The sequence below is a fragment of the Armigeres subalbatus genome, unplaced genomic scaffold (assembly GCF_024139115.2).
Source record: "Armigeres subalbatus isolate Guangzhou_Male unplaced genomic scaffold, GZ_Asu_2 Contig382, whole genome shotgun sequence".
Taxonomy (NCBI): Eukaryota; Metazoa; Arthropoda; class Insecta; order Diptera; family Culicidae; genus Armigeres; species Armigeres subalbatus.
Genome location: NW_026943133.1, coordinates 8,722 through 36,045, shown reverse-complemented (window position 1 = coordinate 36,045; position 27,324 = coordinate 8,722). Strand labels below are relative to the sequence as shown.

At 40.5% G+C, this 27,324-nt stretch overlaps 1 protein-coding gene across 2 annotated transcripts; it reads right to left on the bottom strand.

Annotated features, from left to right (window-relative positions):
- Nucleotides 1–3,362: 3,362 nt before the first annotated feature.
- Nucleotides 3,363–26,936, bottom strand: LOC134204082 (pancreatic triacylglycerol lipase-like). Of its 2 annotated transcripts, none has more exons than XM_062678911.1 (5): nt 26,799–26,936; nt 4,728–5,705; nt 4,332–4,547; nt 3,932–4,265; nt 3,363–3,792 (listed from the first exon to the last, which is right to left on the bottom strand). In XM_062678911.1, exons 1-5 carry the CDS (start codon nt 26,926–26,928, stop codon nt 3,687–3,689), a joined length of 1,764 nt encoding a protein of 587 aa, XP_062534895.1. In that variant the 5' UTR covers nt 26,929–26,936; the 3' UTR covers nt 3,363–3,686. The 2 variants fall into 2 exon arrangements, with proteins under 2 accessions (XP_062534895.1, XP_062534896.1); XM_062678912.1 differs by having other exon boundaries at nt 3,373–3,792; nt 4,728–5,603.
- Between the last annotated feature and the right edge of the window lie 388 nt (nt 26,937–27,324).

Genomic DNA, 27,324 nt, shown 5'->3' with positions numbered 1-27,324 from the left:
CTTCAAAGTTGTTGTTGAAAGCTTTCATTACTATCACCTCACAACTATAGAAACAGCCTTTCAATAAGATGAGTTATTACTTTTTATATAATTCCATTACCGGATTGTAATTCTACTGACTCGTTGTTTGACATTGACTTTAAAGACCATCTTCTATGCATCGTACTTGGTTGAGTCAAATTCGACACATTAATGCCGGCCTTACCATTTAGCTATATGATGCTGATTGCTGGTTCATAATCCAGTAATGGAATTCAGTGTGAAAGCTCTAATTCGTCTTATGGACAGTTGAGAACATTCCACTAGACAGGATCAATAATGATTTTCTTCTCTACAGAAACAGTAAAAGCTAAGAATTTAGAAATGAAAATTTAACCATAACAACAGGTAAATTTTTCAAGTTTCAAGACAATGGAGTAAATAAATTTCATAGAAATATTCTTATAACTTCTAAATAATCAACCGTTTGTTTACAAAGTATGATAAAAGCACGCGGGAAATAGTTACGTTTTTGTTTAAATTGTTCTATGAAGAAATTTGTACAATTGAATATGCTTGTAGGGAACACGTGGTTTTATGGTACTTGTATTCGATTCTTAACTAGACAAAAATAAATGACTTTCCTTTCTCAACAAATCTGCGTTCATTCAAAATTCAATCATGCCTGTCACGTTTCTGTCCATTCATTCAATTGCATCAGCCATTCAATTCAGAGGAAAAAGTATATAAACGCACTTAAAATCACATATGAAGCTTTTTCTCCTACGACATGAAATTCTACGATTAGACGGAAACACATTTTGTACGAACTGAATAAGAATTTCGATAAGTGTGCCTCTCGATCGATCAAAAAAATTAATTATGCATATGTACAACATGTGATAGATTTAGTTCGGAAAAGGTATTGGAGGGTAACCGCCCCTTCGGTGGGGTTTGATCCCACGACCCCAGTTCGCATGACAGGTGCTTTCCCTACTAAGCTACGAAGGACCTCCGTCGTCCACCGCAGCTTAGCGGGTACTGATGAAACCAAATTCCCAGCACCAGGTACCAGCCGATCTCTCGCAATACATTTTCAGAACTAACTCTCTCAAATGTATTTTTGTACACAATGTCAACCAAGTAGGATGAGTATTTAATATTGTCCGGCTCCTACACACTTGCTTCATCAGCAACGGCGCTCAATGAAGTAGGGTTGTGTGAGGTTGTGCCAGTTTGGTCGTCAGATCCCAACACGACCACACAAGCGAAGAGAGATCGCCACTCGAGATCAGTACATTCAAAGTTAATTGCCTATATGCGGGTATTAAGCCACCCGGGTGGAAATTAATTACTATGTCTGAAACTTGATTATGCATATGTACAACATGTGATAGATTTAGTTCGGAAAGGTATTGAGGGTAACCGCCCTTCGGTGGGGTTTGATCCCACGACCCCAGTTCGCATGACAGGTGCTTTCCCTACTAAGCTACGAAGGACCTCCGTCGTCCACCGCAGCTTAGCGGGTACTGATGAAACCAAATTCCCAGCACCAGGTACCAGCCGATCTCTCGCAATACATTTTCAGAACTAACTCTCTCAAATGTATTTTTGTACACAATGTCAACCAAGTAGGATGAGTATTTAATATTGTCCGGCTCCTACACACTTGCTTCATCAGCAACGGCGCTCAATGAAGTAGGGTTGTGTGAGGTTGTGCCAGTTGGTCGTCAGATCCCAACCCGACCACATAAGCGATAAGAGATCGCCACTCGAGTTCAGTACATTCAAAGTTAATTGCCTATATGCCGGGTATTAAGCCACCCGGAGTGGAAATTAATTACTATGTCTGAAACTTGATTATGCATATGTACAACATGTGATAGATTTAGTTCGGAAAAGGTATTGAGGGTAACCGCCCCTTCGGTGGGGTTTGATCCCACGACCCCAGTTCGCATGACAGGTGCTTTCCTACTAAGCTACGAAGGACCTCCGTCGTCCACCGCAGCTTAGCGGGTACTGATGAAACCAAATTCCCAGCACCAGGTACCAGCCGATCTCTCGCAATACATTTTCAGAACTAACTCTCTCAAATGTATTTTGTACACAATGTCAACCAAGTAGGATGAGTATTTAATATTGTCCGGCTCCTACACACTTGCTTCATCAGCAACGGCGCTCAATGAAGTAGGGTTGTGTGAGGTTGTGCCAGTTTGGTCGTCAGATCCCAACACGACCACACAAGCGAAGAGAGATCGCCACTCGAGATCAGTACATTCAAAGTTAATTGCCTATATGCCGGGTATTAAGCCACCCGGAGTGGAAATTAATTACTATGTCTGAAACTTGATTATGCATATGTACAACATGTGATAGATTTAGTTCGGAAAAGGTATTGAGGGTAACCGCCCCTTCGGTGGGGTTTGATCCCACGACCCCAGTTCGCATGACAGGTGCTTTCCCTACTAAGCTACGAAGGACCTTAATTTCCACCCGTGGCTTAATACCCGGCATATAGGCAATTAACTTTGAATGTACTGATCTCGAGTGGCGATCTCTTCGCTTGTGTGGTCGTGTTGATCTGACGACCAAACTGGCACAACCTGACACAACCCTACTTCATTGAGCGCCGTTGCTGATGAAGCAAGTGTGTAGGAGCCGGACAATATTAAATACTCATCCTACTTGGTTGACATTGTGTACAAAAAATACATTTGAGAGAGTTAGTTCTGAAAATGTATTGCGAGAGATCGGCTGGTACCTGGTGCTGGGAATTTGGTTTCATCAGTACCCGCTAAGCTGCGGTGGACGACGGAGGTCCTTCGTAGCTTAGTAGGGAAAGCACCTGTCATGCGAACTGGGGTCGTGGGATCAAACCCCACCGAAGGGGCGGTTACCCTCCAATACCTTTTCCGAACTAAATCTATCACATGTTGTACATATGCATAATCAAGTTTCAGACATAGTAATTAATTTCCACTCCGGGTGCCTTAATACCCGGCATATAGGCAATTAACTTTGAATGTACTGATCTCGAGTGGCGATCTCTCTTCGCTTGTGTGGTCGTGTTGGGATCTGACGACCAAACTGGCACAACCTCACACAACCCTACTTCATTGAGCGCCGTTGCTGATGAAGCAAGTGTGTAGGAGCCGGACAATATTAAATACTCATCCTACTTGGTTGACATTGTGTACAAAAATACATTTGAGAGAGTTAGTTCTGAAAATGTATTGCGAGAGATCGGCTGGTACCTGGTGCTGGGAATTTGGTTTCATCAGTACCCGCTAAGCTGCGGTGGACGACGGAGGTCCTTCGTAGCTTAGTAGGGAAAGCACCTGTCATGCGAACTGGGGTCGTGGGATCAAACCCCACCGAAGGGGCGGTTACCCTCCAATACCTTTTCCGAACTAAATCTATCACATGTTGTACATATGCATAATCAAGTTTCAGACATAGTAATTAATTTCCACTCCGGGTGGCTTAATACCCGGCATATAGGCAATTAACTTTGAATGTACCAAAAAAATTAATTATTATGGATAACCGATCCGTACAACAGCAACATTGAATTCTTCCATATATGTATCTCTGCTGCAACGGGTTCTAATCGGGGAAAGCGTCGATAGGTTTCTCTAGCTATGTATAACGCTCAAACTTCACGAGAGTATTTCAACGGTATCAGCAAAACCAGTAAAACTTCCGTTTCATCGTTTACAGTTGTCGTAGAAAGAGTACGAACCACGGCTGGCAATGTCGGCAAACTCGCGCTTCGGAGCGCACAGCTTGTTTGAATATTCGGTGTTGCGCTTCCTGTGTTGAATAACAAAAATGTGAAATTAACATTTTTTCCATGAGCAGTTTTATTATGTTCAGATTAAAAATAAATGTCATGGGTTCAAATCCTACTGATTTGTTTAAAATAAGATTGAAGAAATAAAATCCGACTCACTCTCGAGATGGCATCTGCATAGTTTCGACCTGAATCGATTTGACGTAGAGGTGATTGTTGCACCAAAATAGGCACAGCGTGGTCGGCTCTAACACGTTCATGTCGTGCGCCCAGGACAATTCCACCTTTCGAATGCGATCGCCCAGATCGTGTGGATTGGTCACCACTACCTGGTAGACGGTTCCGTGTTCGAACCGCGCCGTACCCTTCGGCGTGAGATCCATACTTCGGATCGCTCCTCGCTCGGAGAAAATTCCCGCCGTTAGGTGACCCTGGACCCACTGTTCGGCCGATTTTGGCTTGGCAAGCTCGATCGTGAACCGGTAGTGACGCTCTGGAAAGGAAGAAATTGGGTGAGAAGCGAAGTCGGTCCTTGTTACGAAGAATCATTGAAACTTACGACAAAAGGGGAAATCGCGTCCTGTAGCTAGGAAGTACTTGCCCGGTTGGGGTGCCACCGGGATCGATGAGCCGACGGCAATATCGTTCTCTGAAATGTTCTGTTTGGTGGTTGTGATTGGAAGCGACGCATGGTAGCCCATCAGGGCGCAGTTTCCGGAAGTGCATTTGAAGCAGTTCCCACTCAGGAAGTGCTGATAGGAAGGGCAGCGATGGGCTAAGGAGATTTGTTTATGAGTTTCAGCATTAAGAAATAAAATAGGAATACATCCGATTCCATTCTACTGCTGTGTGAAACAAACTCATGAAAAGTATGCAAAATTGCTCCATTGATTGATCAGTTATATGAAATTTTGAATTTGAATCGGGTGTAAATTGACGCCTTCATACCACTTACCTACATACGGACATTTTCCGTTAATACTATCGATAAATAATTTAATGGCTCTAATGTGATTACAAGCTAGGAGAACACGGGACGCCTCCTCTATACCGTCTTTGATCAGCGTTAGCGGAATGGTGGCAGCTCCTTCTTGCGAGAGGGCACAGCCCGGTTGTTCTTTACCGTTATTCGGATAGAAGTCCAAATGTCCGCATGTGTGGGACATTCCGTACCCCGGTATCTCCAGCCGGAACACACTACGACCATCCGTATGGATCACATCCACCAGAGCGGCGTCCGAAGGGTCAAGCCTTACAATTGGGTCCATCCCCTGGAAATATGGTTCAGCTGGATCTAGCCCTGTAATTCTTCCCAAGCCTGGAATTCTTTCGGCAGCGTACCCTGCAGTATGTGCACCCAATGAGTGCCCAATGAGATGAACGTCTTCCGGTCTGAGTCCTTTGTATTCCGCCAATTTCTTGATCAGATACGCTATCTCTAATCCTACCAGTCTAGTGTTTGCCGTGGCTTGCGTGTAGAGAGGCAGTGATCCACCGGCCCAGTCCACAACTATCACGTTGAGACCACCGCGCGTGATCAGTTCGTCGCGCATTTCCGACACCCAGTTGGACAGCGGGGTATCAATAAACCCGTGGATGATGAACTTGGTGTCCCATTCGGAGCGGAACTGGCTCTTCATGATGGTCTCCTTCGTTTCGGCCTGGAGCAGCTGGCCATCCGTTGGGTTCTTCTCCGTGTACAGAATAAACCGGGTGTTGATCACACTCCGTGGCAGTGGGAACACGTTGAACGGTCGGAAGATCAGGTGGTACCATTCTTTGGTGATGTTCAGACAGCCCAGCTCCCCGTAGCAACGGGTCATGTTTTCATCTGAATGGGAAAAGGGGGAATTGCGTGGCATTATTTCTGGTATGGTATCGATTGCTACTGTCACCCATTTGGAAAGTACGAGAAAATCGTCTTGGATAGTTGCTGTAAAGTGGTTGAAAGTAGTTGAAGAGAAGGTACTCGTGAGTTGGTCACGTCGCAACCGGGCGTTCTCGTATGAGCTGTAAATTGTCGTTAATAGGATCAGTATTAAAGTACAGTAACGGATTGTGAAAATGGAATTGATACTAAAATATCCTATATTGTGCTTTCAAATAGTTGGTTTAGGTTAATAGTCGCAACAGTAGTAAGATGTTATGCGTCGAATTCGTCATCGAATAGTTTTCGTTCAAAATTAAACGACCCAAACATTGAACAAAGCCTACCCAATAAAATAATGATTTCATATTATAAACGGAACACCTAAATCACCTAAAGTAGTAAGATGTTATGCGTCGAATTCATCATCGAATAGTTTTCGTTCAAAATTAAACGACCCAAACATTGAACAAAGCCTACCCAATAAAATAATGATTTCATATTATAAACGGAACACCTAAATCTTGTGAAATTATCATGTTATTAATGTAAAGGTATTTTACCTACTCATTTTCAAATTGTTTCAAAATTCGACGCAATTTTGAGTAGGTCTGGCTTAGAATGTACAAAAATTATGTTAACCTAAACTAATAAGATCAATTCAAAATGTTCACATTGGACTTTGGAGCTATCAATCGATTGGCGCTTTTCGTCGCATAGTTTTAAAGTCTGATTTACAGAGCCTGACACCAACCCCCTACATTTCTGAAAGACCATCCCTCCAAAATTTCCGTAGGACCACAGTGCACTGTTTTGTTTGAAGCCTTCGCTAGGGCACAGAAATAGTTGTGAGCTGAATCTTCTTGGTAAACAGGCACTCGACCGAATATGCACTTCCGGACATTCTCTGTCTCTGGTGGAGCAAACCCCAGACACTGATAGGGAAGAAGAAGCAACCCCACCTTCTCTGTTAGTGTCTTCGAGGAATGATCGAAACATCATGTTTTGACATAGGATTAAGTCCTCCGGGAAGATAGGTCATTCTGCAGATTCAAATTTGAGACCGTCACGAAAAGTGTTCAGTAAATGGGCTAATATCTCGACCGTCTTCCAACCGATAAGGAGATTTTGGTATCATCTATTAAGAAACTATTTAAGTTAAGAAAATTATTTTGAGCTTTTTAGTGGAATGTCTTCACTTGTCATAAGACGAGTTTATACAATCCCATTGAATTCCACCACTTAATTGTATCTTGACAGATACGTATTTCGACCTCAACAGTAAGGCCGTCTTCAGTGTCTCGTACTTGACTCGACTTAGAGTTGAGTCAAGTACGAGACACTGAAGACGGCCTTAGTGTTGAAGTCGAAATACGTATCAGTCAAGATACAATTAAGTGGTGGAATTCAATGGGATTGTATAAACTCGTCTTATGACAAGTGAACTATTTAAGATTTTGCTCAACTATTAAAAACAATGGATTAAAATTACTAATCTATTGAAAAACTGAATTTCACCAGGCACTGTTAAAATCGGTAAACCAACAAATCCAGTATGTACATCGCAAGCTTCTTCTTCTTCTTCTTCTTCTTCTTCTTCTTATTGGCATTACGTCCCCACACTGGGAGAGAGCCGCCTCGCATCTTAGTGTTTCATTAAGCACTTTCACAGTTATTAACTGCGAGGTTTCTAAGCCAGGTTACCATTTTTGCATTCGTATATCATGAGGCTAACACGATGATACTTTTATGCCCAGGGAAGTCGAGACAATTTCCAATCCGAAAATTGCCTAGACCGGCACCGGGAATCGAACCCAGCCACCCTCAGCATGGTCTTGCTTAGTAGCCGCGCGTCTTACCACACGGCTAAGGAGGGCCCCGACATCGCAAGCACAGACAACAAAATCGTGCAACATACCGTCTGGGCATAATCAAGATTTCACGAAGAGCGGCACGAACCCGGGTCGAGGTGAATAACAAACAAATGACATAATAATAAAAAAATGCTGTGATATCAGGTTCCTAGGTTATTTATGAACAACAACAAAAAAAGCATTTTGATAAGAAAATTATTTTGAGCTTTTAGTGGAATATGACTTTACGTCATAAGACAAGTTTGTACAATTCCATTCCATTCCACCATTTGATCGTACTTTTGACAGATACGTATTTCAACCTCAACAGTAAGGCTGTATTCAGTGTCTTCTGCTCAGTAAGAGACACTTAATGTGTGGTGCCACATTCCAGAATCGAGAGCGTCTGTTACCTGTCGTGAAAAAAAAAACAAAAGTGATATGTGACCTCGGATCAACGATTGATTTAATTTAAAAGCAATACCTCGTGCAGTTTATGATCTTCAGCAGTTGCTTCTCTTATTTCTTCTTCCTGGTGGGTCGGCTATGTTTTCTCGACCACGCACGTACTCGACATCGAATTTGTAAGGGCTTAGCCTTACGGCTTCTGAGAATGAACGTTACACCTTGCGCATCAGTGCGAATAACAAATGGTCTGCCAAGCAAGAAATACGCGAAATGCTCGACAGCCCAAACTGTTGCTAAAGCCTCGCGCTGATTTTGTGGATATCTTTTTTTCAGTCGCTGTAAGGGCTTTTGAAGCAAAACTAATCACACGAGGTGGTTGACTACTGGCTTGCTGAACAAGAACTGCACCCAGAGCATTCGGGGAGGCATCCGTGTAGAGGAACGTTTTGTCTTCTTCCGAAAAGTAGCCAAGGGATGTTGTGCAGTTCATAATTTGTTCCTTCAGGTTTTGAAAAGCTTTTTCTTGCTCATGACCCCATATCCATCCATCGGCACTAGTTGCTGCCCACAATGGACTTGCAATATCTGCAAACCCTTTGATGTACGGGCTGACAAACGAAGCTTATCCTAAAAAGCTGCGAAGTTCGGAAACTGTGCGTGGCTGTCTGAATCTTTGTATATCCCTGACTTTTGTTCCATTGGTGTTGAAACCGTTCTCATCAAGTTGATGCCCGAGGAAACCAATCGTTGTTTTATCAAATTCGCATTTCGCTGAGTTGATAGTCAAGTTGTGTGCTTTCAAAATTCTCAGCACTTCGGCGACTGTGGCACGCAGTTTTTCCAAACTGTCAGCGAATATGAGGACGTCGTCGATGTAAATAATAATGTTCTCAACACCTTCCAGGATACGGGTCATTTCCCTCTGAAATATCTCCGGAGCACAGTTCACTCCGAACATCAGTCGAGTGAACCTGAACATTCCGTTCTCCGACAGGAAGGTGGTCAAGTCTCTCGAATCTCTATGTAACTCTAAGTGGTAGAAGGCGTTTGTCAAGTGTTTTTTTGTTTGTATGTTTTTGAATTGTTTTTTATCAGTTCTCCAGAATGTTAAGCTGAATAATCAGTATTCGATGTCGCTTCAGCTGAAAGAAGTGTGATTCTCCATTGGGATCGTATTTAAAATGCACGGGGACCAAAATCCGGCGGAAATTTTTCCCGAGGTGTAAGGTAGCCTAAAGCCTTACCCAAGTAACATTTCAAGTTTCATGCCGCTCTAGGAATGGTTTTCAAAATCAATGATAAGACCTAACAATAAAACTAACTATTAAACGGCAACCTTCTGATGACCACTATAAGAGTAAGATATGGCCAAGTGGCCCTCTCTAGATAACCACTTCTTCTTCTTATTGGCATTACATCCCCACACTGGGACAGAGCCGCCTCGCAGCTTAGTGTTCATTAAGCACTTCCACAGTTATTAACTGCGATGTTTCTAAGCCAAGTTACCATTTTTGCATTCGTATATCATGAGGCTAACACGATGATACGTTTATGCCCAGGGAAGTCAAAACAATTTCCTATCCGCAAATTGCCTAGACCGGCACCGGGAATCGAACCCAGCCACCCTCAGCATGGTCTTGCTTGGTAGCCGCGCGTCTTACCGCACGGCTAAGGAGGGCCCCTCCACCCTAGATAACCACTATAAACCAGTTATAAGAGTATTTAGAAACCCCTTTTAAACCACCCGCAAAAAAGGGAATTTGGCTGCGACAGCTGTGAAAAAAAATATTGCTTTAAAAAAAGAGAAACAAAACTCTGCAGAAAAATAATAACAAAATGAATTGTTGATAAAAACATGATGAGGACGACTGCAAAATATTTTTTCAGGATTATTTTTCAATATACTTCCATTGAAATGAGGTGCGCGTTCGATTTCATTTCATTCGAGCATTGTCTATGTTTCATGTCCGTAGAGGTCAACCGGTCTTATTAGCGTCTTGTACATGACACATTTGGTGCGGTGGCGAATCTTTTTTGACCGCAGTTTCTTCTGGAGCCCGTAGTAGGCCCGACTTCCACAGATGATGCGCCTTCGTATTTCACGACTAACGTTGTTGTCAGCCGTTAGCAAGGATCCGAGGTAGACGAATTCCTCGACCACCTCGAAGGTATCCCCGTCTATCGTAACACTGCTTCCCACTGTCACGCTCGGTTCCGCCCACAAGCATGTACTTTGTCTTTGACGCATTCACCACCAGTCCAACTTTTGTTGCTTCACGTTTCAGGCGGGTGTACAGTTCTGCCACCTTTGCAAATGTTCGGCCGACAATGTCCATGTCATCCGCGAAGCAAATAAATTGACTGGATCTGTTGAAAATCGTACCCCGGCTGTTACACCCGGCTCTCCGCATGACACCTTCTAGCGCAATGTTGAACAACAGGCACGAAAGTCCATCACCTTGTCTTAGTCCCCGGCGCGACTCGAACGAACTGGAGTGTTCGCCCTGAAATTTTCACACACAGTTTTGCACACCATCCACCGTTGCTTTGATCAGTCTGGTAAGCTTCCCAGGGAAGCTGTTCTCGTCCATAATTTTCCATAGCTCTACGCGGTCTATACTGTCGTATGCCGCCTTGAAATCAACAAACAGATGATACGTTGGGACCTGGTATTCACGGCATTTTTGAAGGATTTGCCGTATAGTAAAGATCTGGTCCGTTGTCGAGCGGCCGTCAACGAAGCCGGCTTGATAACTTCCCACTTGATAACTTCAAAATGATGTAGTTTTGGGAAAAAATGTAAATTAATTATAACTGCATTATCATAAATCACCGCTGATTTTGTCGATAATCTACTTCAATGTATTTGTAAGAAAAGTCAATTACCAAAAAAGTATTTTACGCGATGAAAACATCCTCTAGTTATGAGTTTCAGTGAAACATTTCACTGACTTGAAAATGCTTCTCCGTTTCCAATATGGCCATCAGAGAATTGGGACCTGTTTAAATAGAGACAGGTACAGTGTAGCAAGTGTCGGATTTCCGGATAAACTGATACGGTTGATCAAGGCGACGATGGATCGGGTGATGTGCGTAGTTCGAGTTTCAGGGGCATTCTCGAGTCCCTTCGAAACGCGTAGAGGGTTACGGCAAGGTGATGGTCTTTCGTGTCTGCTATTCAACATCACAGGGATTGACACGAGTGGTACGATTTTCACGAAGTCCGTCCAGTTATTTGGTTTCGCCGACGACATTCACGTCGAAGACGAAGTACATGATAGGAAGAGGCTCAAGAGAGGTCAATGTAAGCCACCCACTACGAGTTTCTATCGGTGGTGGCGAAATCGAGGTGGTTGAAGAATTCGTGTACTTGGGCTCACTGTGACCGCCGATAACAATACCAGCAGAGAAATTCGGAGGCGCATAGTGGCTGGAAATCGTACGTACTTTGGACTCCGCAAAACGCTCCGATCGAATAGAGTTTGCCGCCGTACTAAACTGACTATCTACAAAACGCTTATTAGATCGGTAGTTCTCTACGGACACAAGACCTGGACGTTGCTTGTGGAGGACCAACGCGCACTGGGAGTTTTTGAAAGGAAAGTGTTGCGTATCATCTATGGTGGGGTGCAGATGGTGGACGGTACGTGGAGGAGGCGAATGAACCACGAGTTGCATCAGCTGTTGGGAGAACCATCCATCGTTCACACCGCGAAAATCGGAAGACTGCGGTGGGCCGGGCCCGTAGCCAGAATTTCGGACAGTAATCCGGTGAAAATGGTTCTCGACAACGATCCGACGGGAACAAGAAGGCGAGGTGCACAGCGGGCAAGGTGGATCGATCAGGTGGAGGACGATTTGCGGACCCTCCGCAGACTGCGTGGTTGGCGAAGTGCAGCCATGGAACCTAGCTGAATGGAGAAGACTTTTATGTGCAGCACAGGCCACTCCGGTCACTCAGCACAGGTCAGAAGAGAAATGAATCCACCGCAGAAAAGAAAGGCAAAGATTTGTTGAACGGTGAAAATAAAGGTGTATTAAGGAGCAGGATGGACGTAGTCGGCGACGGTCAAGCTGTGGAACCACCGGCGCTGGACGAGGTAAAGAAGGCTCTAAACGAGCTGAAAAACAGTAAAGCTGCTGGGAGGGACGAGATCCTGGTCGAGCTTCTCAAACACGGAAGTAAGCAGCTGCGTCAATCAATCCACATATATTTTCAGAAAATATGTGAGGATGAATATAAGAAATGGCATAGACCAGAGTGTTCCAATTACAGAGGGATTACTCTTCTGAACTCGGCGTGCAAAATTCTGTTTGACAGACTGAGACCGCATGAGGAGTCCTTCGTCGGCGAATACCAGGTAGGTTTTCGTGAGGGCCGATCAACGACGGATCAGATGTTTAGCCTGCGGATGATCATTGATAAATTCCGGGAGTACAACGTGCAGACTCACCATGTTCATTGATTTCAAAGCAGCGCAGCGTATGACTCAGTGAAAAGAAAGTGAAAAGAGCCGTGGCAGATAATGTCCGAACATGGTTTTCCGGCGAAACTGATTAGACTGATATGTGCAACGCTGGATGGCTCGAAATCAAGTATTCGGATTTCAGACGAAGTGTCTCAAGTGTCTCGAAGCTGTATCAATTATACAAAGAAGAAAATATTGTGAATCGTAAAAAATATGGCAGACTTCAGTGGGCAGGTCATTTAGTGCGAATGTCGGAAAAACTTTTGATTTTGTGGTTTATGCTAACGTAAAAACAGCACGAACTAATAAAACGCGACGCGAGACAAGACATAACACTTATCGTTTTTACACTCGTCAACTAAGATTTAAAAAATTACCTTTTACGTCGACCGGTTTCAGGCGCGATGTTGCCCATCATCAGGACTATGTCCATCCGACTATGTATTATTAGTGTCGGAAGAAGGCCGACGATTTCGTGGAAGGGGACCTGGGGACCCTAAACGTTCTGAGGTGGTACCTAACTGTCAAATCGTATGTATTTTTTCTTCATTGACATTTAGATCCCCTATCCTCGCCAGCAAAAGATGTTTCGGACAGCGACGACAGCGACAATCTTTATCTGGTAACTAAAATATCTTTTCTCTGGACCAATTTAAAAAAAAATCCTAGAAAGAATTTCAAGAAATCTTGATTTGAAGTTTTTAGCTGAGAAATTTCAAAAGAATCCATATTTTATAATTCAACTATATTCCCAAAATACGTACAAAACCGTCCAAAAAGTTGTAATTTTTTTTGTTGTACTAATGGAAACGTGTGCTTAGGTCCATCTTTGACGGTGTGCATAAAATAGGTGTGTGGTGGCAAAGGATAAACTAGGAGCTCGCTCAACTCTAAGGCGAACCTCGTATCCAGAATGTGGCTATAGCAGAAAGTGTACGATGGGCAGGGCATGTTGCAAGAAAGCTGGACAGCAACATTGCAAGGATGGTGTTTGCTTCCGACCCGGCAGGTACAAGAGCAGCAAGCTTGGTGTGCTAACCTGGCACAGAACGAATTGGCGAGCGTGGAGAGTAACCGAGGATGGAGAGATTGGGACTCGAACCGCGTATTGTGGCATTTAATTGTTGATTCAGTGTTATCTCTTTACATGTCAACTAAGAAATCAACGAATTCAAACTTATTGAAAACATCCTGGACCCCTTTTTGGACATTTTTGTAGGTATTTTGGGGATATTGTTGAATTAAAATATGGATTCTTTTAAAATTCCTTAGCTAAAAACTTCAAATCGAGATTTCTCGAGATTTATACTAGGGATATTTTTTTTAATTTGTCCAGAGGTGCAGAACTACCACAAGAATCGAGCCCTGTACTTGGTTTTGATGGACATTTTTATTTTATAATAACGGGTTACCGACACACCGTTGCAGTTCCAGCTGAATCATTGAGAGGCCGTCGCCAACAGCAACAGCACCCAAAATAAATTTTCATCATTTGGTTGCTGCACTGTAAAAAGAAAATCGGTTTTGTTCAGGACTAACATTTTATAAGAAAGGATTGATTGCAAAAAATGGCGTCGGTTGTGGTCCTGGGACCTCGAGGGCGATACTGAAAATGTACTTTAAATGGTGGCACCTTAGCGGAAATTCATCGAGTGACTGTCGGACAGCAGCACCAGTAAGGTGAAACTTTTGCGCAAGCCTCGGACTAACATTTGGGTGCTGTCAGTGATTAGAAAAACGCGTTGTGGATTGAAATCGGTTCGTATCAGAACCACCACATTTTACACAACATTTTCTTCATAATCGCATGGCGACGGCAGCGTAAGCTCGCTCGTCAAAAGTCTCAGATCAAAAGCAGACGCTGAAAAAAATTAGCCGCACGGATGGCGTCTCTCTTGTTTCAGCGGAGTGACGATGAGTGGCTGAAATTTCTTTCAAAATTCTGATTTTTTGCGTGTGCTTCTGTGAGCTCGGCTGGGTCCTGAAAACGTCCGTTTTAAGTGGAGCTACCCCCTCGTTCTCGTTCACTTGGAGCTGGTGTACCCGGTGATGGTTTTTGTTTCCTCCGAGATGGCTTAGCCAACTATTCCGGCAGCAGGAGACAGACTGTTGTCTGAATCTCGCAGCTGGTGATCGTTGAGTGTTTATTGTAGTGCGTCATAGATGGGAGGGCTCAGCCGTGATATGCTCGAAGATGTCATTCACGAAGCTGGTCATGATGGTCAACGCATTCAACGAGACGTCAATATCCTGGTGGATCTGCTTCAACACCTTGTAAATGTATGGCATAGCTTTCTTTCCTCCGTGGCTTCCGCTTAGGTGGATTTTCGCCCTTGATGATGTTTTTCTGACCCTTGCTGTCACTGCCCGTAGAAGCCATCGTCGCTGTCTCCACCGTCGCCTTTCAGTGCTATGATGTTTGGTTGTGCAGCACGCTATGTTTATAGGCATCTATTATGCAAAGTGAATGCACCTCGGATGTTAAGCCGTTAGATAATAGATTTTGACCTCTAGTTTAAGGATCTGTATCGATTAAAATATTTCATCGGTGAAATTTTGACTTTTTTACTATTTAAGGTACTTTTTTGACCCTAAAAACCTTTCCTGATTTTTTAAATTTTTTTGAAACAAGTTATATAAAATCCAACCAATATTTTTTTTCCTGTTGCTTTAAGAAATATTTTCATATAAAAACATTTTTGATATGATGAAGGTAGTAGAAGTTATATTAAAATTACTGCCAGTTTTCAATGTTCTTAGGGTTTATTATGAATAGATCTGGAGCCTTCCTTAGACGAACGGTAAGATGCACTGCTACACTGCAAGACCATGCTGAAAGTGGTTGGGTTCGACTCCCGCTCTGGTCTAGGAAATTTTCTCGCCTTCCCTGTGCATAAAGTATCATAGTAGTCTCGTGATATACGAATGTGGAAATGGTAACTTGGACTAGAAACCTCGAAATAGCTGATGAAGTGCTAAATGAACACTAAGCTCCAAAGCGGTAGAGTGAATTAAGAATTAAGAAAAAGTATTATTAAATCCAAGAACATAATATAACTTTTTAACATTTCAAATCAACAAAAAAATAAAACTACGAACTAGTTCAAAGTAGTATTTATGTTTTTTATTTTAAACTTGATTTGAACATCAATGGACGTCTACACAATGTGACCACTGTTATATGCTACCACCGTGGATAACAGTTTACTTGCATACTGTTCATGTTTATCTGGCATTTTGTAGTTTTGCTAGATAGTATAGAAATTTCTGTGGATGGCTGGAACCGTTGTTTGCTCCTTATACTTTGTAAGACCTCTCTTTGATGCGCTCACAAAATTCAAGAACATGGAATTTCAAATTAAGATTTTTTTTCGGTGATTGGTGGCCCGGCTGCTATCCAACTGTCACAAAAAGCTCGTATGGCGTCTGAATAGAAATTACACTAAAACAGCAATCAACTACCAGAGGTAGACTATCCAATACCTTGTGATAACCATTGCATTATTTTACTTTCAAAACACCCCGTTTTACTAAAAGACTTCGGTAGTAACGCCCAGTGAAACCATGTTGAGCCTGATGGGTTGCGTTGACCTCTGATGTCCAGTCTTCAGATTTGTCTTGATGTTTTTTTTTTTGCAACAGGGCCAAAAATTTTGTAGACCAATCCCACCAGCGAATGTAGCGTTGGAGGTGGGGTTTTGTCTAAAATTGTGTCATAGTCTCCTCCTTTCAGAAGATGATTATGAACACAATTGAAATATAATTGAGCATCTTTCTTGACCTGTCCAGCGTTAAACTCTGTTTCTATGGTAACAAGTGGACGGTGCAGGGCTGCTGTTTTTTTTAATAGACACGTATGAGATATGCAGTTACACAAGAATTCGCTATCGAAAAATGAAATATATGTTCGGTGTCAACAGTATTTCTAGTATAACTTCTGCTACTTTCATCATATGAAAATTGTTTTTATATGAAAATGTTTCTTAAAGCATCAGCAAAAACATTTAGTGATTGGATTTTATATAACTTGTTTCAATTTTTTTTTTAAATCAGAAAAGGTTTTTAGGTTAAAAATATTACCTTAAATAGTAAAAAAATCAAAATTTCACCGATGAAATATTTTAATCGACACAGATCCTTAAACTAGAGGTCAAAAACTATGATCTAACGGCTTAACATCCGAGGTGCATTCACTTTGCATAATAGTTGCCTTTAAACATAGCGTGTGCAGTGCCTCGTTCCGGTCGTTCTGTCGATTCTATCACGGAAACTGGACCTCGGCTTCACAGTATCCGATTGCAGTGGAGATCATTGGCATTGTCTCGCTGGCTTCGCCTTTCGTTCGATGCCAGTTCTTCCGTGTAAAATCAGGGTCAAGGCATTTTCTTCAAAATGCAAATTATCGCAAATTATCGATTATCGCTTGACTGAAAGATGACTGGGAGATGCTGCGAAAATGTATTTGCACGGCTCGCGTCTATCGCGTTTTAGCGCTAAATTTTCAAGTGGCTGACGTTGGTGTCAGTAGCAATGAAGTGCAATTTTCTCAAGATTGCTTCTTGTGATTGAAAAAAATCATTATTGAAAACAGATGGGTTCTTTACAGAACCATCATTTTATACGAAAGAGTGTTGAGCTGAGACAAATACTTTCCAAAGTGCAAATCAAAAATGGCAGAAATTCTGCGTAGGTAGTAGCGCACGCGATCGTCGGAGAGAGATGGTGCAAAAATTTATTCGCATGGACGACATCTCAAGTTATTGAGTAGCTGGCGTTGGCAATAGTGAAAAATCATCATTCCAATAAATTCCTAAACAATAAAATACAATTAAAATTTTGTATATCTGAAACTGCGTCAAAACGTTTCAAATTAGTATTCATTCAACTTATTAAACCCTCCAATTTAATTCTTATTACTGACGCCAAATTATCAATGAACCGATTACGCCAAAATTAGTGGTGTCCTCCCTTTGCCAAAACACTAGGATCAGCCAGTGGATCTATTGGGCCAAGCAACGATTTGTCTTAGCATTGTCAGTACAATTATAGCCTAGCTCAGAGAGAACGACGGCATAAGAAGCGTGAACGAGTTTGAAGTTCAATCTACAACGTTTGGAGCTTGAAGATTGTTATTCGGTGAAAGAATATGTAGACGATCTCATGTACAATGTACATACCCAAGCCACAAACTCGAAGCAATCAGTTCCAAGTTGGACGAGGAGTGTCTTTCGCTGATTTCGGTACACCTAAACGATATGAACCCATGTTATGAGGCTCAATGCGTCATGAGACAGACGGCGGATGTCGTCAAATCAAAAATGCTTCTAGACGTAACGACGTAACATTTGAACGAGACGATGTTTTCCGTAGCTCGGGCGGAGCGTTGTTGGCACGCAACAAGAAAATAAACACCAGAAAGAAGGACACAACAACTTTACGCTGCTTCAAGAACGAGTAGGTACTCTATTAAAAATAGACGAGAGGATCGTGTGGTTTGCACTTACATTTGCACATGTTGTTATAGAAAGCGTGTGAAATGTGTAAAACTTATGAGTTACGACAACGCTGACTTTGGCTACCGGAGGCCCCATGTATAAATGTATAACATCTACAAATTTGACTTCCGTTTACCATTATCAATCTACATATTTATTCAACTGTTTTATGTTCTAGGGAAGTAGAAAAAGAAGTTTTTTTAGATCCAATGTCATCAGTCGGAGGAGAGAGGGACCGGTTCTGATGTATCATAACGAAGCAGTAGGAAGGAAATATGCAAGGATTCAAACAGTCACCGTGTTAGCATAAAAAATATATAATTGAATTTCGACCCTCTAATAAAATAAAAACAATTGTCTTAAAAGTGCATTAGATTTACAAATTCTAAAATCCATAAAATCATCTGAAAGTGAAAAAAGAAGTATTGTAGATCATAATTACTGTATTGATTAGGTTAATAATTCTATGCTTGTGGTTTTCAATTATTATTGCTTGAGTTTCGTAAATTTAATCACATCGTTTGGTCATGGTGTGACGTTATTGCAAATGCACGAGAGAAGGATGGGTTGTACAGAATGGATCCCAGTGCGCGGAGTAAGTCGTTTGCTACACAACATATTTGTGCACCGGCTGCTAGCGTATCTCAACATCAATAGTGCCAAATGATTGACCATAACGGCAATCGGTATCGAAATTCGATGTGCTGGGTAAATATAATCCACTCAGACCTACATAGTTGTACCTACTAATAGAAAGGCGTCACATGGTGGACGCAAGTATTGGACTCTGCTGCGTTAGCTTCAGCCCAAAGCATCCAATGGCATTCAGTTATATGGATTCCACCGGCAGTGGCGTAGTCACGGGGGTGGTTTTGGTTTAAAACCCCCCCAGAGACAACATTTTTAGAAGAAATTTTTTTTTTCGGAAAAAAAATGTTCGGAACCCCCCCCCCCCCCCCGACCAATACACTGGCTACGCCACTGTTTAGCGGCAACCCAATGATAAGTCTGCTTCAGCAAAGGATGCCATTCCTTATTTCTGCAAATTCTGTTTAGATTGGATAGACCCTCGGTATGTTCGTCATTGAGAACGACTGTTAGGGAGAATCTAGTTATTTCAACAACAGCCCTATACGACTGGAAAATATAAGTTAAGTAGGTACACCCAACCAGCGGATGGCAGATTTTAATACAGTTCTGCATAAGAACCAATGGGGGGGGGGGGGGTTTGCCCTGAAACGAGGATACAAAGTATATTAGGAAATTAATTGTCCGGAGATTCAATCGAATATCTCTGCTGATAAAGCTCTTACATAAACCATAGTTTTTGATAATATATATAATAGACTCTGACATAAATCACTGGGAAGTTGTGATCAAGTGCCAAGCTTAGCTTCCTTGATTTTCGATATTGCAACGTAACATCATACATGAGTTTGTCTTTTGCGACGCGGAAATATTACTATTTCCAATCATCGGTGCACCGCCCAGTTAACCGACCTTCACTAATCACTTCCAAGGGCACATAAATTACTCAACCGGTTCACCTTGCCGTAAAAACGTTCAAGAAATGCCACACATTCGATGATCAACTCCAGCACCACCACAATGCAGCGTTGGTATACGTATAATTTAATATTTTCGACATGCTTCTTTGATTTGAGCCAGCTGATCATCGTCGGCAATACATACAGAGACTGTTAACAATGAATGGAATCGAAATTAGCGAGAGCAATTCATTAATTAGCATTCTTGTTCGGCCGGCTTCGATGAGCAAACAATGGAACTCTCAGGTTCACCAAACGAACGGCATTTGCATTGCGTTTTGTATCACACCAAACAACGATGATCGCTCCGCCACCCAGCGTTCATCATTAGGGTAACCGTACCCTTAGTGGAGGTAGCACCAATAGTGGAGGTAGTGGGGTTTTAATGAGATTTATCATATTTATAGACTTTACGATGGTTTCAGTTGATGCGTCGTGCTTTAAATATTCTGTTAAATGCAACTTACCTTAAGATTTCGCTTGAAAAACTATTGAAAACAATGATTTTCCTTAACAAAATTGACTCCCTTGCACCTATAAATAGTGGGGCAACTGTACCAATAGTGGCGAGTCTCATAAGAAACCAATGGATAGCACCACTATAGGAACCAAAATTAATTTTTACTGCCACTAAAGGAACAGTGTACCCATAGTGGTGCAAGCAATATTTGGTAATTGTTGATGTTAAATGACATCTATTTAATTTTTGTTAGCAAATTTATTAGTTTATCTATTGACTAAGATAATAAAGCAGTAAATTTCCCATAATTATCAATTTAAAAAAAATATTTTCTTTTGTGGATCTACTAATACCTCCACTATTGGTACCGTTACCCTATAGGAATGGCATACCGACACAGGCCATAAGTTCGAAAAAGAGGAGAGGGTTTCGTTGCGGTCAAGTTTACTTCGCAACGGGTGAATGGCGGTGATTGGTGATTAGTGATGAGCGCACATATTTGATTTTCAATTTCGCACTTTTCGATTACCATCACCAACGGTGTGGATCGAAAATGGTTCTTCAGCGGTTTCCGCTCACCATACAGTTTTGTAAAAGATGTTGAATGTTATGTGTTCCAAAATTCCATAGGTTTAATGTTTCCTATGTTCGAATCAAGTTGTTTCTTCACAAATAAAGTATTTAAGTATTAAGGTGATTATACAATAAAGCCAGAAATCGGCCATTTTGTAGAACCCGTGCTTTTCCCAAATTTTTTTCAAGAGCACGAGATGAAAGAACCATAACGCGTATGGGGCTGAAATAATGGTAGATCGTTTGCCTAGTTATGCTGAACAATCATAATTTGAGTTTCGGCACTGTACGAAAACTATTACGCCAGATTTGGGCTTTTTGAAATGTATGTAGATAAACGTGTGGTGAATTTGAAATTCACCACGGGCTTCATTCTATAATCACCTTAAGAAAATTATTTTGAGCTTTTTAGTGGAATGCCTTCACTTGTCATTAGATGAGTTTGTACCATCCCACTTAAATTTCACCACTTGATTGTACCTTGATAGATACGTATTTCGACCTCAACAGTAAAGGTCGTCTTCAGTGTCTCCGGAAACATGTATAAAATGCACTGGCTGGGTAAAATGCGCCACCACGCTTTCTTAATTTATAACCCAAATTTGGTCTCAGAATCATAAGCGGCTGAACCTAATAAAACTTGTTACAACCGTTACACGAAGAAACCCAACTCAATTCACCGAGTAGTGATATTGCCTTTCTCGCATTTAGCCAAGACACCAACCTTATATGGTGAATATGGTTCGATGTACCATTTAGGTATTCTCAAAAAACACTATGTTCGAAAAGTCACGGTGATCAAGCTTTATATGAAAGAAAATCGCATTTGTAGCATTTCTGTAGAACAACCCAAAATTCTAAAAAATAGTTTAGAGGTTCCGACAGAGCGATTTTTGAAAAAAAAAAAGGTTTTTTGCATCTATTTTCATATACTGGCTATGTTTGCTACATTTTAATCACTTTTTTAATCATAAAATGTTTTTATTTTTCTGTGGACCCTTATGAGCATCCTTCATGGTAATTCAGTTGGTATTATGAAATTATATGGCCTCTAGAACCAATTCAATATTATAAAAATTCATTTTTTTCGACAATTTTCGCAAAAAAAATACCTCGTGTTCGTTTTTTTTTTCTAGTGCTATGTTAACCATTATTCAAAAAGTATTTTTTAAGGAAAGTTTTCGTGAAAACAGATCAAAAACATATTATAACGGGGATGAGATATTAAAATTTAGTAAACCCTTAAAACCATGATTTTTTGCTGATCTATTTAAATGCAACAATATTTTGGTGGATATTTTAACAATTTTAACGTTTTTGACATTAAATAAAAGAATATAATTCCAGGCTTAAGGCTTACCTCCTGTAACTCCTTCCGTAATTTCTCCAGGACTTCATTCGAGAATTCATCCAGGGTTTTATTCAAGAATTTATAAGAGAATTTCTCCTATGAGAATTATTCATAGAAAGTTCCTGCAGAAATTTCTTTGCGAGTTTCTTCAAGAATTTCTCCGATAATTTTTTTGTGAATTCCTCCTGGAGTTCCTTCAGAAAGTCCTTCCAGAGTTTCTCCAGGTATTCCTCCAGGACTTCTTCCGAGAGAATTCCTCTGATTGTTCTTGCAGGAATTCTCGCTTAACTTTCAAAAGGACCTATATACCATTTTTTTCATAAATTAATTTGAATAGCGCAATCAACATAACAACATGAAAGCTGTTGATTGCAGTATTCCTCTGAATTCCGAGAATTCCTCTGAGAGTTTCTCCGAGAATTCCTCCAGTAGTTCTTGCGGGAATTCTTCCGGAAATTAGTTCTGTAGTTCCTTCGGAAGATACTTCAAAATTGGTTTCGGTGGTTCCTTCGAGAATTCCTCCGGAAATTCTTCCGGAAAATGAACTAACATTTCCTTCCGGAGATCGTCTGGAAATTGCTTTCTTTCGAGAATTCATTCACGCTTTCTTCTAGAATTTTATATTGGATTTCGTCCAAGAATTGACCGCGTTTTTTTTTCAGAAATTCCTTATTTTCGCAGAAATTACTGTATGAATTCCTGCATGGATTTGCGGTGGAATTCCTGGAGAAATAAGTTCAAATTTTCACAAGATTTCCTCGGAATTTTGAGAGTTAAAGTGGCGCCAAACAGGCAAGTGCACCAAAAGTTTCTGCGAGCTGGGTCAATTTAAATTTTTGGCCCTACCTCACACAAGATGAATTGTGGTGACAAATAGGTCCTATGCTGAGGGCTAATGTGACAACTAAACGGAACATGAATAGTTAACTCCTTGAAAAAGGCACAATACATATGTCCGAAACGTCGTATGGAAACATAGAACCCCGTTTTTGATCCTCAAAGACTGAAAGCCAAAACTTCAAACGTCGATATCTTAGTCGAATCAATTAAGAAAGTTTTTTTCGGAATGTTCGCACAAAATGCTATGAAGTTATCAGGGGGCTGGGGTAATATGGACATGCTAAGGAATCGTGTCATTTTCACATGGAAAACGTCGTAATATTGGGGACCTAAACCACTTACGTGAATCTTGGATATAAGCACTACGATGGCTTAAAGTCTATTTAGTGGAAAACAATAGGATTTTGTGATTTTTTGACAATGAAAACCAGGATGAAAAAATCTTTTTTTTTAAGTATGCGGGTGAAATGGACATAGTGTGTGGGTAAAACGGACACTTTAAGAAATTAAGCATAAAACAGTGAATTTTGTTGATGAATTGCATGCATAGACTAAGTATCTCTAAAATGAGTCTCAGGAAATAAAAATGTTGGATAATAATTAATATAAGGTACCCCGGGGCAAGTGGGACCTAAAAAAACGCTAGTTCAGCAAAATTGTTAACGCATACTTAGAAAACAAGATATTTCAGAACATTAACCACGGATACATCATTATATGCTTCCGTTGTTGAAGTGTAGACGTGTTGTAAGCCATATATTCAATTACAAAAAATATTGGTAGTAAAAGAAAGAAATTCACCTATAGCACCCACTTACCCCCTCAAACGGGGCAAGTGGGACCTACACTGGATTCTGTTTTTACACGATTTACATTTTCTCAATTTTCCGCTAATCCTAAATGTTAAACGTATAATAATTATCATGTGATTTTTCTTTGATTTGTTCTGGATTTTTTGAAACATGTTGCGAAGAGTTTGGTGGCAAATTGAAGTCACACGATCAAAAATACGAACGAAAAAAAATCGTGTAAAAACAAAATCCTGTGTATTCTGTTTTATACTGTCGAACTAAACTAATTAAAGGAATATATAATGTTCATATTATATCTGAGTCGTAGTATTCTCAGATCATGGATGGAGGATTGTTGCTTGTCAGATTTTTGTTTGTGCTACAAGGAAGGGATTATAATTTTAGCAGATATGAATACAAGACAACAACCGATTTACTGTTTAATTGGCTCTTGTCTTGCTTTTCATTAGGTTACTCTTGTACCAAAAGTTTTAGGTGGAAAGAATAAGCAAATCTTTAATCACAATACGAGTGAATGTTTCTGTGTTTAGAACACAGAATATTACTTGAATCAGTACTGAAACGTTTTCATTCAGGCGATACGCGGTGTTGTAAATTTGTAATAGAACGAAATTGCCAATACATGTGTTGAGCACTTAATTTATCTGAAAATCTGTAAATGTAATGCGAAATTTGATAATAACAAATCACAAGACAAAATCTGTTGACATATCGTAGAACAAATAGATTATTTGCACTGTAAACGGAAAAATATCGCATAGTTATAACCATTGCTCTTTTTCATGCGGGAGATAATTTTCAGAATGTAAAATACACATTTGGTAATTAACTGTACAATACTTTTTAACAACGAAACCAACGATATCAAACTGCATCTGATTCAGATCCATATGATATATGAGTGTCGAAGTTATTTTTCACTAGACAACAATCTAAAAACAGTTTAAATGGCTCTATCGAAATTGTTGTTCAAATATGTCCCACTTGCCCCATGTATGTTAAAACTAAAGAGCCAGCGAAAATTGCAAATTTTGGCTTTAATTAAAACTTATAATTCGTTTTTGATGTCACACAATTTTTTAATTACTCAAACTATTAGCCTTCCACATAAATGATAAATTTAGAAACGACTATTCTGTTGGAAATCCATAAAATTAAAATAAAAGTAATAGATTTTCCCGGTAGTTTAAAGTCGTGATCAAGCAATAGCATTAGCATGGTGCCTCAAATGGTTTTGATTCCAAATATTTTTGTGTCGGCTGTATTCGTTGATAGTCCTGCTTCATCTTTCTAGAAGATTGTTACCATTAAAAACTTTTATCGATTGATCGGCAGCCATTGTACCCACTTACCCCGAATTTTCACTTGCCCCGGGGTACCTTATTGGTAACTTACAATGATTTTACTAAAACAGCATGTTACATAAAACATCACATATTTACCATTTGCCTGAACAAAACTCGGTAATTCGAATTTCTTAATGAATGCTTGGTGTTTTCGGAGGTAAACAATACAAACTTTTCAAAATATAATTTCGTTGATAAAATGTCCGTTTCACCCCACCATAATCCAATTTCTCTAAAAATTCTCAAAAATAGAATTTTGAGATAAATCATCAATTCAACCCGAGTAAACTGATATCTGAGAAATTCCTGGAGAAATATCCGGAGTATCTGGAAGAATTCTTGAAGAAATTCCCAAATAAAAATTGTTTATTTTCCGAAAAAAAAAAACCTGAAACATATCCCGATGTAATTCCTGGAGGTGTTTCCGGAAGAATTCGTGGAGGAATTCCCGGAGGAATACCTGAAGGAAGAATTCTTCGAGAGGAATCTGCAGGAATTCTCAGAGGAATTTTCGAAGGGATTTTTGGAAGAATTCCCCGGAGAACTCTCGGATGAATACCAAATGCGATTCTTGAACGAAAATCTTATGTGACCAACCCGAACCCATTTCTGTTTCCGAATTTAAGTTTCTATTCTGCCTCACTTGGCATACCCGTTGGCGCTCGTTGTTTGATATCCAATTGTGAAATCACCAGGCTCAAACTGTATACGGCAGGTATCTGTTGATGAACACATGTTACTATTAGTTGTTTTCCGCCAAAAATCCCAAATAAAATTTCGGCAAGAATTCGAGAATGAACTCCCAGAGAAATTCCTGGAGAAATCCTTAGAAGGTGGTTCGAAATTTTTCACAGGACTACGTGAAGAATTTGTGGATGAATTATCGGAGGATTTTTGTAGAAATTTCGGGAGAAAGAAAAATAATCGTTTTGCAACTGCCGGGGGCAAAAAGTTCGAAGAAAATCTTAGACTACTTAAGGAGGAACGAGGAACATAGGGAGAATTTCCTTCCTGTGGATCTTGAACGAATTTTCAGATGAATTGCTGGAAGAACTTTCGGAAAAAAAATCCGGATTTATTCCGAAGATTCCCGAAGGAATACTTAAAGGAATTTAATTAACAAATCTGCATATCTCAGAAGAGAAGGAATGTATTTATGTCAACTTGCACATAGTTTGTTCTGCTTAACTCGTAATAAGTATTACTTCATAGGTGATTTGTTTAGAAATTCAGAAGGTTAGTTTTAATTTTCTAAAACTTATGGAAGAATGCACCTTCAAATTGATTGTGTTAGCTGATTTTATATTCACAATTGTTTTCCAGCCTTTATTACGGATAAGGTATATTTTTGTTCATGTTACAAACGATTCTCTGAAAATGAAGAATGATAATGAAGCACATGCTTGATTTTGATTAATTTCCCAGTTTGAAACCCGGGGTTGTGGGGCAAATCTAGCCCATTATTGTTTCGAATATTTAAAAAAAATGCCATTTATCATGTTATCTGATACGAGTGTAAAATGGAGTACCTATAGGCAATAGACATAGTTTTACTATAAGTTTTGCATGAAATAATTTTCAACGAGGATGACCCCCTGGGCATTTGACTTATTTTTTTTTATAATGACGTTCGTTTTATTTGATATAATATATAATAGTGGCGTTCAAGTAAGGCGATTATATTTTTATTATCAAAAATCAGTCTGAGCTTCAGTTATGACGCATATACTTTGATTGACAAAGATGACGTTTGTGTCACTGTATTTGAATGAAAGTCATATTTCCGGCGTTACCTAGTCCACGTTTTTTCTAGTGAATGATCTTTCGTAAGCTCGGCCTTGTCCTCCCGGTCTGTATACGCATAGAATAATAATTCGTTAGAAGTTAGAGCGATATCTGGGAAAGCAGGCGATAGATAGATAGAGCAGGTCCTACTACTAGAAATAGACTGAAGTAAATTCTACAATTGGTTAAACAAGGGTGTACGAGAGCTTAGACAACTTACATGGCAACCAAGGTAGATTGATGTTATCCATACGGGCCCAGCTCAGGGCGTCGAGCGGCCCGGCGCTACTGGGATCGATCCAGTAGATGGTGCTTATAACTAACAATGATGAAGCGAGATAGCCCAACATCGTTGCGGCGTGTCTGAAAATTGAAAACGAGAAAAAAATGATCACTACACTGCTTAGCCCAGAGAGCACTAACTTAGTTAGCAGCGAATATAGAAAAAATGAAAAAATAAATCGCTTCAACAAGGTGGTTTGCAAACCTTCATTCATTTACAGTCTCTGCGGTCATATACTATCCGGTGTGTTGTGAAAAAGCCGGTAGTAATAATGGACTCCGGTCGATGGGTATGTTGAGAAATGGAGGAAAAGAAATTTCATAATTGAGCAATCGCTGCTATACAGTATATGTACATGCCTCTTGTACCGGTAGCCGCAGCAGTGGCAATGGCTATGGCCAAGCCATTTAGCTATGTCCATATTGCAGCAATGAAATGCCGCATGGAAATCCGGGCTTGTTTT

Excerpts from the sequence above, each read along its gene's own strand:
- LOC134204082 (XM_062678911.1), bottom strand. The coding sequence starts at position 26,928 with ATGTTGGGCTATCTCGCTTCATCATTGTTAGTTATAAGCACCATCTAC. Across the intron at positions 4,266-4,331 it reads ACGCGATTTCCCCTTTTGTC|AGCGTCACTACCGGTTCACG; the intron begins GTAAGTTTCAAT and ends CTTCCTTTCCAG. Across the intron at positions 3,793-3,931 it reads ATGCAGATGCCATCTCGAGA|GAAGCGCAACACCGAATATT; the intron begins GTGAGTCGGATT and ends TATTCAACACAG.